At 43.3% G+C, this 11,894-nt stretch overlaps 1 protein-coding gene across 1 annotated transcript in view; it reads left to right on the top strand.

The window, feature by feature from the left end:
• Nucleotides 1-1,200: 1,200 nt before the first annotated feature.
• Acoxl (acyl-CoA oxidase-like) overlaps nucleotides 1,201-11,894 on the top strand; it is a 289,029-nt gene continuing 278,335 nt past the window's right edge. The window contains 8 exon segments of the mRNA XM_013522692.1: nucleotides 1,201-1,345; nucleotides 1,677-1,792; nucleotides 4,992-5,106; nucleotides 5,401-5,468; nucleotides 6,010-6,046; nucleotides 7,232-7,304; nucleotides 11,444-11,508; nucleotides 11,511-11,575. Coding sequence (XP_013378146.1) covers nucleotides 1,201-1,345; nucleotides 1,677-1,792; nucleotides 4,992-5,106; nucleotides 5,401-5,468; nucleotides 6,010-6,046; nucleotides 7,232-7,304; nucleotides 11,444-11,508; nucleotides 11,511-11,575 — 684 coding nt within the window.

Genomic DNA, 11,894 nt, shown 5'->3' with positions numbered 1-11,894 from the left:
TGCAGAACTGCCTATAGTGCTGGGCCTCCAGCCCTCCAGGTTCTACTGCATCAAAAATGAGAGCTGTTCCTTGTTAGTGGTTAACCCATGTGTCCCTGTGGACACTCTGGTTGGACCCAACCAGATCATGGGTCCATGCTAGAAGCCATCCTTCATGGCCAGGGGGTTGATAGTATGCAACTCAGCTGGTCCTGCATCACAGACTCACCTAAAGCTGGAGTGGTTTCAACATCACCTATGTGCTACTTGGACGGATTCTAGGGGAAGAGAGCTCCCTAGAGGAAAATCTGGGTTGTGTGAATACAAACCAGCAAGTCCTCAAGTTCTGTCTTTGCAGTCACTCGTCCTCTTCTTCCAAATGGCCCTGCTCTAGCTGCCTCTTCTTCCTCATCACTATAAACAATTTTCCAGGATTTATAAAAGACCAGGTGAAGCGCTTGACAGTTGATTCTTATTGAATCTTCATGGAAACTTGATGAAGTACTACTATGCATTAAGTAGCTTGGGTTTGAACCTCAGCCCGTCCTTCTTTCTCTGGATGTGGCCTTCAGTGAACCTCTTCCTTCTCTGACCCTTAGCACCCTCATCTATCAAGTAGTGTGATGATGTTTTCTCTTAAGATTGTTGTGAGAACCCATGAGCTTGTGTGTGTGTAGCTCAGGGAGCAGGTGTACTTGTTATTCACCCCATTTATCAGATGAGGCAACTATGATTCTATATCTTTTTTCTAGGATTTCACACCTGTAAAGTGGGCCTGGAGCCTAACGAGTCTCTCTCATCCCAAGTTGTTTCTTCAGCACTCCTCTCTCATCAGCTTTCCCTGTTTGCTGTGTCTCACAGCAGGACTCACTGATGTAGACCTTGGTCAGTGTTTTGGATCATGCTGCCAACGCTTGCACCAACTCTTTGCTGTGAGGCTTCTGTGTACCAGACACTGAGCTAGATTCTAAAGAGACAAGTTCAGAAACGTCATTTGACGTGGTGAACTGGGCAACCCTGAGGACAGAGGACTAACTGTGGAATTGGGAGGGGGCCTCTGCAAGAGAGAGACACTCCAAGGACATCTGCAGAGGGGGGCCAGAGCTTGCCAGGTGGGGAACAGGAGGGGTTTGGAGACCTGGCTCTCACTGGGCCTAGGTAAATTTTGAGGAGTTGAGCAGATGCTTCCTGAATGGAGTTGGACCAGTGGGTTTAATTGTCATGAAATTGTTGAGTGTTGGTAACAATGGTTTTTATTGTCCTCGTTTCTATTGTGGAGTAACTTACTGGCTATTTGGTGGTGCAGTCAGGAATCTTGGAAGCCCTGGACGTGTCACTAAGTGGTTGCAGCTACTGAATGTATGGAGTGTGCCTTAAGAGATAGCTTCTTCTACAGAGAGCTTTAAGCATGTATAGTACTAAGATGTGTGTGTGTGCATGTGTGCATGTGTGTATGTGTGTGCTTTGAAAGAAAAGAAAGCAAGACAGAATGCGAGTCACTGAAAATCTTTGTTTGAATGAAAACTTCAAGATTAAATTATTATATTGAGTATGTTATACTGTTAAGCTCACAGTGACTGTCATTAGACTCAAGTTTTATAGTTGTCTCCAATTCACCTCTCCCTTTCTAATCAAAATTCTTAACGGTCTGAGAGACCTGCAGTTAGAGACCATCTGACCAGTTAATTCCCTTCCAGTGTCTGGTGAACTCCGGGAGCGGAACTACACTGGGATGTTTGCAATGACTGGGAGAGGCTGTGGGAGCAATGTGAAAAGGATCCAGATTGAAGCCACCTTTAACCTTGCTACTCAAGTGAGGATTCTGTCTCTTGTTCTACAGTTCAGGATGGCAAGTGACCTGTGCAGAGCAGACCATCCTTCTTTCTGAGTTCAGCTTCACACCCGCTGCTTGTGCTCTCTGGCTGAGGAACTCAGATTCAGAATGGGTATAGTGGAGGCGGACGTTAAGCTCAACCTTCTAACACCAGCCAACACTTACGTAGCACCTCCACTGTACTGGGCACTGCTCCAAGCTCTTTGCATGCAAAAGCCATGTTGTGTTCACTCTTGACAGTATCAGGTGAAGGACGGGAAGAGAGGTCTTTGTTTTTTTTTTTTTCCACTGTGTATGGCAGCGCTCCCAGTGCCAGGGCTTCCTAACGTCTTCTGTATGGTGATCTTTCTTCCTCTCCGGCAATGATCCATTAAGCACAATATTAAGGAGTGCTTGTTAAATGTGCATGTATGTGCTAGGCACTAAATTAAGCACTCTACATGTGAGGTCGTATCAAATTTCCTGTAATCATAATGTAGAAAGATGTTGTGGTTGTCCCTATTTTACAGATGGGGAAACTGGAGCTCAGAGAAGTTAAGAAACTGACTATAGTTATGCAGTAAAGAGTGTGACTCAGGTTCAAGTGGGACCATTCTTGTCCTTCACAGAGTGGCTTCCCTGGTGGTGATGGCCTGCAGACCTTACATCGTTTGTTTTTTTCCCCCTCCAAGCTGTGGTATTGAGGTCACCTTGCTACTCTTAGTGGGGGAGAAAAACCATCCGCAATTGCTATTTATTTATTTCTTTTTACAATTATTTTTTTCCACAGAAACAATTTCCTGTGTTGGTCCCATGTTCCCCAAACAGCATAAACGATTTAGCTACCTGGTGGGCCTCGGCAGCTGCCACTTGTCGACGGGGGAGTTGTGGGGTTGCAGGCATAATGATGAGAAGACTCTGGTGCATGCTGTGTTCCCCCTGGGGGCGGGGAAGAGAACAAGCCCGTCACAAACCCAAGCCACTGACAACTGACACGGCAGCGAATGGATTTCTCCCTTCACCAAGTTCTTGTTCCCTTTTCATTTCCCTTTTTAAAAGTTTAAGCATATCTAATGAGTCCTCCCTCCCTCCAAGACTGTGAAATCTCCTGCATGTTTTGGTTATTCATTCCTATGCGTTGGTTCTTTTGTTTTTATTTTTAGGGGTTTTGAATTTTTTGGCTAGTGGTATGGATAGTTAAGAGGTAAGAGAGAGCTTTATTTTTATATTCTATGCTAACTAACAAAAATCAATGAGGTTATGGGCTCTCTGGCCAAAGCTGTTTTTTATTTTAGTGCTTGTAATGCTGACCATTTTGCTGGCTTTCAACAAATAATTATAATAGTAACCAGCACACATGGTGTGTGTTATTCAGATCCAGTTTTAACTCCAGCATCTTGGCTGATACAAACTTTCCACATCAAGCATCTTGCCAGAAGTGACAAACCTCCTTCCCAGGGTGTATCGGATGTTCACAGGACTGGTGGCCTCCTGCTGTCTTCCTAGTCCCACCAGACCTTCTCTGCCAGGCTTCTTCTGCCCTGCCCCCACAGCATCCTCCTACCCATATGGGTTGTTTTGCTGTTGTTCTTTCCCAGTGCTCCCAGTTTTAAGTACCTCCTTTCCTTGAGAAGCCCTAGCTTGCCCGATAAGACAAGGGTAGCCTCCTGAGACTTCTCTTAAAGAGATTTAACTTGTTCATTTATGTTTCTGAAAGCCCTTGCACATGTTAGAAGTTTCCCTGTACAAACATATGTCAGGGGATGTTTTCTTAGGCCTCAAGACTGTATTTCTTGGCCCGAGGGAAAGTGCAGTCTTTATGCTTTATAATCTGAAATCTGAGATAATCTTGTGTGATCAATAGCTTGTTGGGTTAGTGCAGCCACATCTTCAATACTGTCAACTCCAATTAAAAGTGTGGTTCAGCTTTCCGCCGTTTCCCCTGGTTTCCTTGACCCAGAGCAGGTACCCTGTGCTCAGAGTTGGCAGGAGGGCCCACTGCTCCTTGGCAAGAGGTTTAAGGGTAGCGCATGTGGTGAGTAAGATTAAGGACAGCCAAGAAGCGAAGGGCAGCATTTCCATTGTGATCCTTTTATTGGCTTCCAGAGAGTGGGAAAAAGAGGACCAAGTTTTGATCAGGCACTGAAATAAAACCCCGAATTTCCCCCACTTTTCTTCACAGCTAGTGTTAGTTTCAGACTGTTTGGAGCTGTAGTCCTTGGCTATGTTATGGAGAAAAACTACATGCATATTCTGAGATTGTTTCCCTCGTAAGATAGAAGTTTATTCACCAGTGCTTCTGTTTTAGGGTTTGGGTATATGAACTATTCCTTGGGAACATTTAATTACTATATTCATTGGCCAGAAAAATGGCAGAGCAGGTTCTGAAACAATCATCCCAAAGTTTTAATGAGTGATGTCTTTTTAGAAACAACTGAAATCATTTGAGTCGATATTTTAAGCAATGAGGGGAATAGATCATGGCTGCACCCAAATGTACCCAGTCTGACTAGCTGGTTGGTTGCTCCAATGAAAGCTCAAATCACAGGGGCAGGGGCTTCCAGGGTCTGTGCAGTATGGAAAGGCGGAGAACTGACAGATCTGCCCAGATAGGGCACAGACAAAAGGAATCGCGCCAATGTGGGTCCTGCAACAATGCATCAGGGACAAATCCTTGGATGTTTCCTCCTTTCACAGGAACCTTGCGGCTGGAGAGTTTGGGGATGAGGGGTGTGTGGAGAGCTGAATGTATATTACCTGGGCTTGTAGGGGTTTTGTCTGGGATTATTTAAAAGTCAAAAACCACAGTATGAAGTGGCCTAGAGAGAAAAGTTGATAATTGAAGCATGACTTTATACAGTAAAGCCAGGCAGACTCACATGCACACATCAGCCTGACACTTTTAAAAAAGTTGTCCTGCAGGAAATGAACAAAAATTGGCACTTATTTTTCTGATTGGATTATACATTGAAAAAAAATTATTTTAATTTTAGTCCTTTTTTAAGTGGAGGTGGAAGGGAAATATGTGCATTGAAGAGAGAGTACAGTGATGCGCCTTCACCAGGCTGAGCCAGCCGACATTTCCACTGTGTGTGAAATGGGGATCTATCTTTACAGTATTCACTGCATTGAGCCAAGGAGTTAAAAGGAGCCACACACAAAGGGAAATATACTCTGTAGCTTTGCCCTTTCTGTGTAGGAGTTTGTAATTGACACGCTGTGTGAAAATACCCTCAAAATGGACGTCGGGACCACCATGTGTGGGAATTAGGCAGCTATCTTTGCCCAGCTCATCATAGATGGGAGATCTCCAGGTTTGTCAGTGCCATGAGAAACTAGAAGAATTCTCTTTTCTATGATTTGTTTCCAGTGATGGCTTTACAATGAAAACCCACTTAATAGAGCTGTTTTTATCTTGTAAAAGAAAAAACCAATAACGACTTTATCTCCTAAATAGACCCGATGACAAAATGTATTATTACATTTTGACATTATTTCCTATTACGTGCAATTTGGGGATTAGAATAATTTTGTACCATACCAGGAAAGGAGTGAAGTTTTATTCATGTCTTTAGAGAGTTTAATAAAGGATCTCTCTGCCTTTTTAGGGTCCCACTGTGTCATCGTTCCTGCCTGGGATGAAAATGGAAGCTTGTACCCAGGAGTGACAAAGGAGGTGAGTCCCCAAGTGACCCCTCTCCTGTGCTCATTTGCACCTGCCCGCCACAGCCAGGGAGCATCTAACCGAGCGCAGAGAAGCAATGAAGGCAGGGTGGGCTGCCATTTATGAGTGTGCATTGATCTCATTCTCTTCCAGCTTCTCACATTTTGTAGGAATGAGGCACTTCTGTTCCAAGTGCTGCTTTCTTTCCTACTGGGCCTTGTAGCTCGCAGAGGGCAGGCTGCGGGTTTCTCTGTGGTTCCCACCGCTGCTTGGTGTTTATGTCCAGGAACCCTTGATGACTACTGATGTGCTGTGTTAGTCTGGGAGGGTTGCTGGTCCCTGACTGGAAGCTTTACCAATAGCAATTTATCGTTTCACAGTTCTGGAGGCCAGAGCCCTGAGGTCAAGGTGCCTAGAGTGTTAGTTCCTATTAAGGGTGGTAAGGGAAGGGTCTGGTATAGGACGCTGGTCAAGCTCTCTCCTTGGCCTGCAGAGGGCCACCTTTATGTTAACGCATGTGCCTGTCTGTTTCCAAATTTTCTCTTCTTATTAGAACACGTTTATGTTGGGGCCCATCCTAATCACCTCAGGTTAACGCAACTGTTTCTGTAAAGACTATCTTCAAATAAGGTCACATTCACAGATATGTGGGTTAGGGTTTTGTCATGTGAATTGAAGGGGGTGGGGTACAATTCAACTTTTAATGGTCAGCAAGAACTGGCTGTGGCTGTGAGCTGTCTTTGGCCAACATCAAGCCAAAGCAAAGAAAGGAATCTGGGAGTGAAGGACACAAGAGAGAAGGAAGAGCAGAGGAGAAAAGAGGGACATGCAGGGTCTTCGATGGAGGGATGTCGTCCCATTCCCACACTTAGTGCAAACTGACCCCTGCTGCAGGGGCAGGGATGGGCTACAGGTGGATTTGTGAAATGCATCTCACAGGGGTGACTAAGGCCCTGGCCCCTTGACAACGCCTCACGTGTCAAGCGTTGCTGAGAACAGAGGGGTAGCCACGCTCCTCTGAAGTTGTGCCAGATGCTGAAAATACTGGCAACTGCAGAAAGTCTGCTTTGGTTTCCTTATAAGCTTGAAAAGCAAGCGTGTCCTTGTCAAGAGATGATTTGCTAAATAAGTACTTTTATGAAAGAAAGACCTCCCAGATTAAATCTCCCTAGGTTTTTCTGCACAGAAAGTAGACTCCAGACTGACAACAGGTGTCACTGGGAAACAAGTCTGGCAGGCTTCAGGACGTCACCCCGTCCTGTGTCCTTGTGGCTACTTTCCATTGCTCTGGCCTTTGCTTTCACCGGTTTGCCCAGTGTGCTGAGCAGGAAGCACCTAGAGGGAGGAGAGGCCTCAGTTCTGCATTCCTAGATGGGGAATAAACTGGCTTTCCTGCCCTCCTGTCTTCAGCTGTCCATTCTTTCTATGGCCCAGGACTCTCCCTCTCTTAGCTGCAGTCACTGCTGGGTGGGGCTGGGGGGTGGATGTGCCCTCATTCAGTCCCCAGTCTGAGCCCTGGACCAGCAGGCAGCACAGAGGCATAAGCACCTGGTCCTCCATTCTCACTGGAGAGGAATGCACTGGGGCCCCAACACACCCAGTTCAGGAAACAGCATCCTCACCCTTTACCATCAATAGAAGAATATCAGGCATGCTGGGTGTGAAATAAGGGGCTTTGTGTTTTTAGGGGAGACAGGCTGGGTGGGTAGCAGGAAGGATATTTCTGATGCTGTGTAGATTTCCCTGCAGTTGCAGTTCATTTCTGTTCTCTCTAGGTCTACACAGTGTGGATAATGGGATTTTAATATTTGACAAGGTTCTGATGCCAAAGGAGAACCTGCAGGACAAGTGAATAGTTTTCTCCTAAATGACTGTGCAGATGATCCGGTTTCTACCAAGTGATGTTGGTTCTTGGGTTTTGTGAGCTGCAGGGCCAGAGATCTCCCCACCTCCTCCTAAAATTTACTGACAACACATTTTGAAAGATAGAAAAGCAAACAGGCAAAAAGTTAAAATTCTCCAATGTGCTTTTTTCCAGATATGATAATTATTAGACTTTATGTCTCTCCAGACTTTTTCCCTTGCCAACATATCTATGGGAGAGGTAGCTTAGATGTTTTACCAAAAGAGATCCACTTTTAGATGCTATTTTTTAGCCTTATAATTTATATTTACCATTACATAGCAAATGTTTTTATGCAACAATGCACACACATAGGTACTATCATTTTTAATAGCACCACAAAAGTCTGTTGAATAAGTGGGCTCTAAGTTAAGTAATCAACCCCTCATTGTTGGGCTTTTAGGTTGTTTCCTTTTTCTCCCCAATTTTAAACTGATGAGTGTGGTTGCCTCCTTTGTGGGTGGCCAGGATTAATACATCTCCCTACAGCTTTGGAGGCTGTTAAACCATTACTGCTTGGAGGAATAATCCTGAGGTGCTTGGTATCATTTCCCAGCATCTCTCAGTGAAGCCAAGGTGAGTTCAACAATGAGGGGAAGGTTGCTTTCTCAGGTGTGTTCAGGGATGGAGGTCCAGGGGTTAATTAATGATGTTTCTTGCAGAGCCTAAGAAACAACAATTATCTTTGATTTTTCCTAGGAGTGGTTCATATATCCTCTGAAAATCCTGAACCACAGTCATGTTTAAATCCTAGGCAAAGCCAGAAATTAGGGTGAAAATAAACAGTTCTCTCTCCCTGCCTTCCTGTTGGTTTTTCTTAAGCACTTTACTCCTTTTTTGTCTTTGTTGCCTGCAAGTTCTTCTCAGCAGATAAATGTGGGGATGCTAAAAATTTGAGAAAAATATATGGGAAACAAACTTAGAATGGATCAAATTCTATTTACTTTTCTGCCCTGTGAGTTGGTAAGAAATAGAACAGAAACAATCAAAGCATGTTTGCACTTAGCCTGAGGAAGCTCCCTAGACCCTTTCGGTAGCCACCAGTATCCATGAAAGCAGGTTTGAGGACCACCCACCCTCCCTAGAGATGTCTGTACATTCCCAGACACCTGTGAGCATCACCCACTCTGGGGCAAGTGGGGAACTCTCTGTACCCCACCTCCCCCAAGGAGATCTTAGTGGCTTGGCTGGTGCTGTGTCACAGGCTGGACCAAGGCTGAGTGTTTTTCCAATGCACTAGAGAGTAGAAATTTAGATTTAAGGAGAGGGAAAAATGATAGGGAGCTGCTTTGCTCATAGAAGACATATATATATATAGAGTCTTTCTTTGATAACATTTGATTTTTACATCATTTCATTGGCATTTAGCTCCCCCGACCCCCATGCTATATAGACCAACAATGGCAACACAGGGGTTTTGAGGTTTGAGGAAGGAGCCTCACTTATGGAGCTTTGGTTCACCACCGGATAAAAAGTGAGCCAGTCAATACTTTTTACTACCTTCTCTCTCTCTCTCTCTCTTTTTTTTTTTACAGAAATAATGAACTAATTCTAAAATTCCTAAGGAAATATAAGAAATCCAGAATAACCACAACAGTTTTTATAAAGAACAAAATACGAGAACTCACACTTGTGATTGAAAACTTACTATAAAACTGTTGTTATCAAGATTGTGTGGTATTTGTGTAAAGATAGATATAAGAACAATGGAATAAAGAGTCTAAAGATAAATCCTCACATTTATGGTCAAGTAATATTCCTCTAGAGTACCCAAACAGTTTAACGAGGGAAGAATAGTATTTTCCACACATGGTGCTGGGACAACTGGATATTCAAGGGCTGGGGATGTAGGTCAGTGGTAGAGCACTTGCCCGGCATGTGTGAGGCCTTGGGTTCCATCTGTAAAGGCATGAATTTGGAACCACACTTCACACCATATACAAAAATTAACTCAAAGTGATCTCAACCTAAATGTATAAGCTGAAACTCACAACTCTTTGAAGAAAGATTTAAATTTTTGGATTCTTGATTTAGGCACTGGTTTATTAGATGTGATGGCAAAAGCATAACCAACTAAAGAAGGTAGACAAATTGAACTTCATCAAAATTTAAAAAAATATTTTATGTGTCAAAGTACCCTATAAAAAATGTAAAGTACAATCCAAGGAGTGGGAAAATATTTGTAAATCAGATACATTGTAAGTATACAACATCTAGAATATAAAAGGAACTATTATAGCTGAACAACAGCAAGATAAAGAGCCCAATTAAAAAGTGAACAGAAATCTGAATAGACATTTCTCCAAAGAAGATACACCAATTACTAGTAAATACATGAAGAATGTCCAAGATCTTTATTATTAGGAACATACCAACCAAAATCACAGGAAGAATTATTCTATACCCAGAAAGATGGCTATAATAAAAGAGAGACTTCCAATTGTTGATGAGGATGTAAAGAAATTAGAACCATCACGTATTACTGGTGGTGATATAAAATGTCACAAATTTGAAAAACCTCTTAGTGTTTCCTCAAAAGTTTGAAGTTACCGGATAACAGCTGTTCTGCTCCTAGGTTTATGTAAGAACATTGCCCACAAGGTATTTGAAAATATATATCTACACAAAAACTTGTGTTCAAATGTTCACAGCATAATTATTCTTAATATTCAAAGAGCGAAAACAACCCAAACTTCCATCACTTGTCAATTGATGAGTGGATAAATAAAATCTGGTATATTCCTGAAGTTAAATATTATCAGTCCATAAACAGAAATAAAGTACTGGCATGTGCTGCATCATAGATGAACTTTGAAATCACTATGCTAACTGAAAGAATCCAGACATAAAGAGGGCATATTATGTGATTTCATCTCTGAGAAATGTTGAGAATAGGTAAATCCATGGAGAAAGTAGATTAAGAGGTACCAAGGACTGGAAGGTGAGGTTTATGGGGAGTGACTGCTCATGGTTCTTTGGGAGGTGAAGAAATTTTTTGAATTAGCAGCTGTTATGGTTTGTGTCTGGATGTCCTCCCAAAGCCTCATGCGATCATGTGGGGCAGGCTTTTTGGAGGTGGCTGAATCTAGAGTTTATGATTGATTTATGGTCCAGTGCTGGGATTATGGGTGTGAGTGCTACACCCACCCTGGGGAGGGTAGCCTGCATCCAATATAAGCAAGGGAAAGAGGCTTGCCCTCTCTGTTCCACTCTTTTTGATCTTGTTGCTCTTGCTGTTTTCTGCTGCCATGAACTACTACCCTCTACCATATGCCCCTCTGCCTTGGAGCCAGCCAAGTATGGACTGAAACCTCCACAAACTCTGAACTAAACAAACCTTTCCTTCTTTAAATCTGGGCATCAGGTATTCTGTCCCAGTAAGAGAAAAGTAACCAAGACAGCTATAGTGGCCATACAACTTGGTGCGAATATACTAAAAACCACTGAACTGAATGAATGAATTTACAGGAATGAATTCTATGACATGTGAATTACGTCTCCATTTAAAAGAGGGCTAGTGTGTGCTTTGCACAGCGAGCTCCAATACTGGTGTAATGATGATGGTCCTCATGTCTCAGGGGCCAAAGCTGAGCGCCAGATTGGTGGTGGCAGAAAACCTACTCTTACCTACCATGAGTCCAGCCTTTCTCCGCATTTCTTGGGGAGGAACCCACAAAGGGGAGTTCATACAGCATAATCTGGCTTCTTTCACTTAGTATAATGTCTGTAAGGCTCATCTAGGTTGTAGCATGTATCAGTACTGCATTCCTTATTATGGTTGAATAGTACCCCATTGTATGAATATGGTTGATTTTGCTTATCCTTTCAGCAGTTGATGAATGTTTGGGTTGTTTCCACTGGGGGAATACTACGAATACTATTCCTAATTATGCTAGGAATCAAGCCTTTCTTGGTGAAAGTACTTTCCCCTACCCTTACTCTGCTCTCTGTCTCACTGGAGAGGTCTCAGGAGGTGGAAATCTGCACACTTCCCTGAGTGCCCACCTGACTTCATTTCTAGTGGTGCCATGTCTATTTTTTCTTAAATCTAACCTTTTTTTCCAATTTGGCTTGATTTCCACAGATTTGGTTTCACAGCTCTAGATAAACAGGAGCTTTCACCAATTATAGCCAAGAGCACAAGGCTCAATCAATGACGGCAGCACTAATCCCTTTGAGATTAGCAGTGACTTCCCAAGCTATCGGTGCCATGAAGGTAGCTGACTCTGACTTTAATTGATGTTCACACTGTTTATTCTCTGTGTGTTCTGAGGATGGGTACAATGTCAGAAACGGAGCTTCATGAGCCACAGTTAGTGTAATGTGGTTACATGCCAGGGCAAGCAGTTCACCATATGCACAGAACATTTCTGCATCCTTCTTAAGATAGTATTCCATCCATGTGCTCCCCAGATGTGTGCTGTTATCACGGTAGGTGGAGCATGGGCATTGTGGCGATACAGCCACACAAGATGACCCAGAGAGACTGGGCTGTTCAGGATGAACACATCTGCTGGAAAGCAGTGAAGAACTAG

The sequence above is a fragment of the Chinchilla lanigera genome, unplaced genomic scaffold (genome assembly GCF_000276665.1).
Source record: "Chinchilla lanigera isolate Chin_1 unplaced genomic scaffold, ChiLan1.0 scaffold00069, whole genome shotgun sequence".
NCBI classification, from domain to species: domain Eukaryota; kingdom Metazoa; phylum Chordata; class Mammalia; order Rodentia; family Chinchillidae; genus Chinchilla; species Chinchilla lanigera.
Note: the sequence above shows the minus strand (reverse complement) of the source record. Positions and strands in the feature narration are given on the sequence as shown.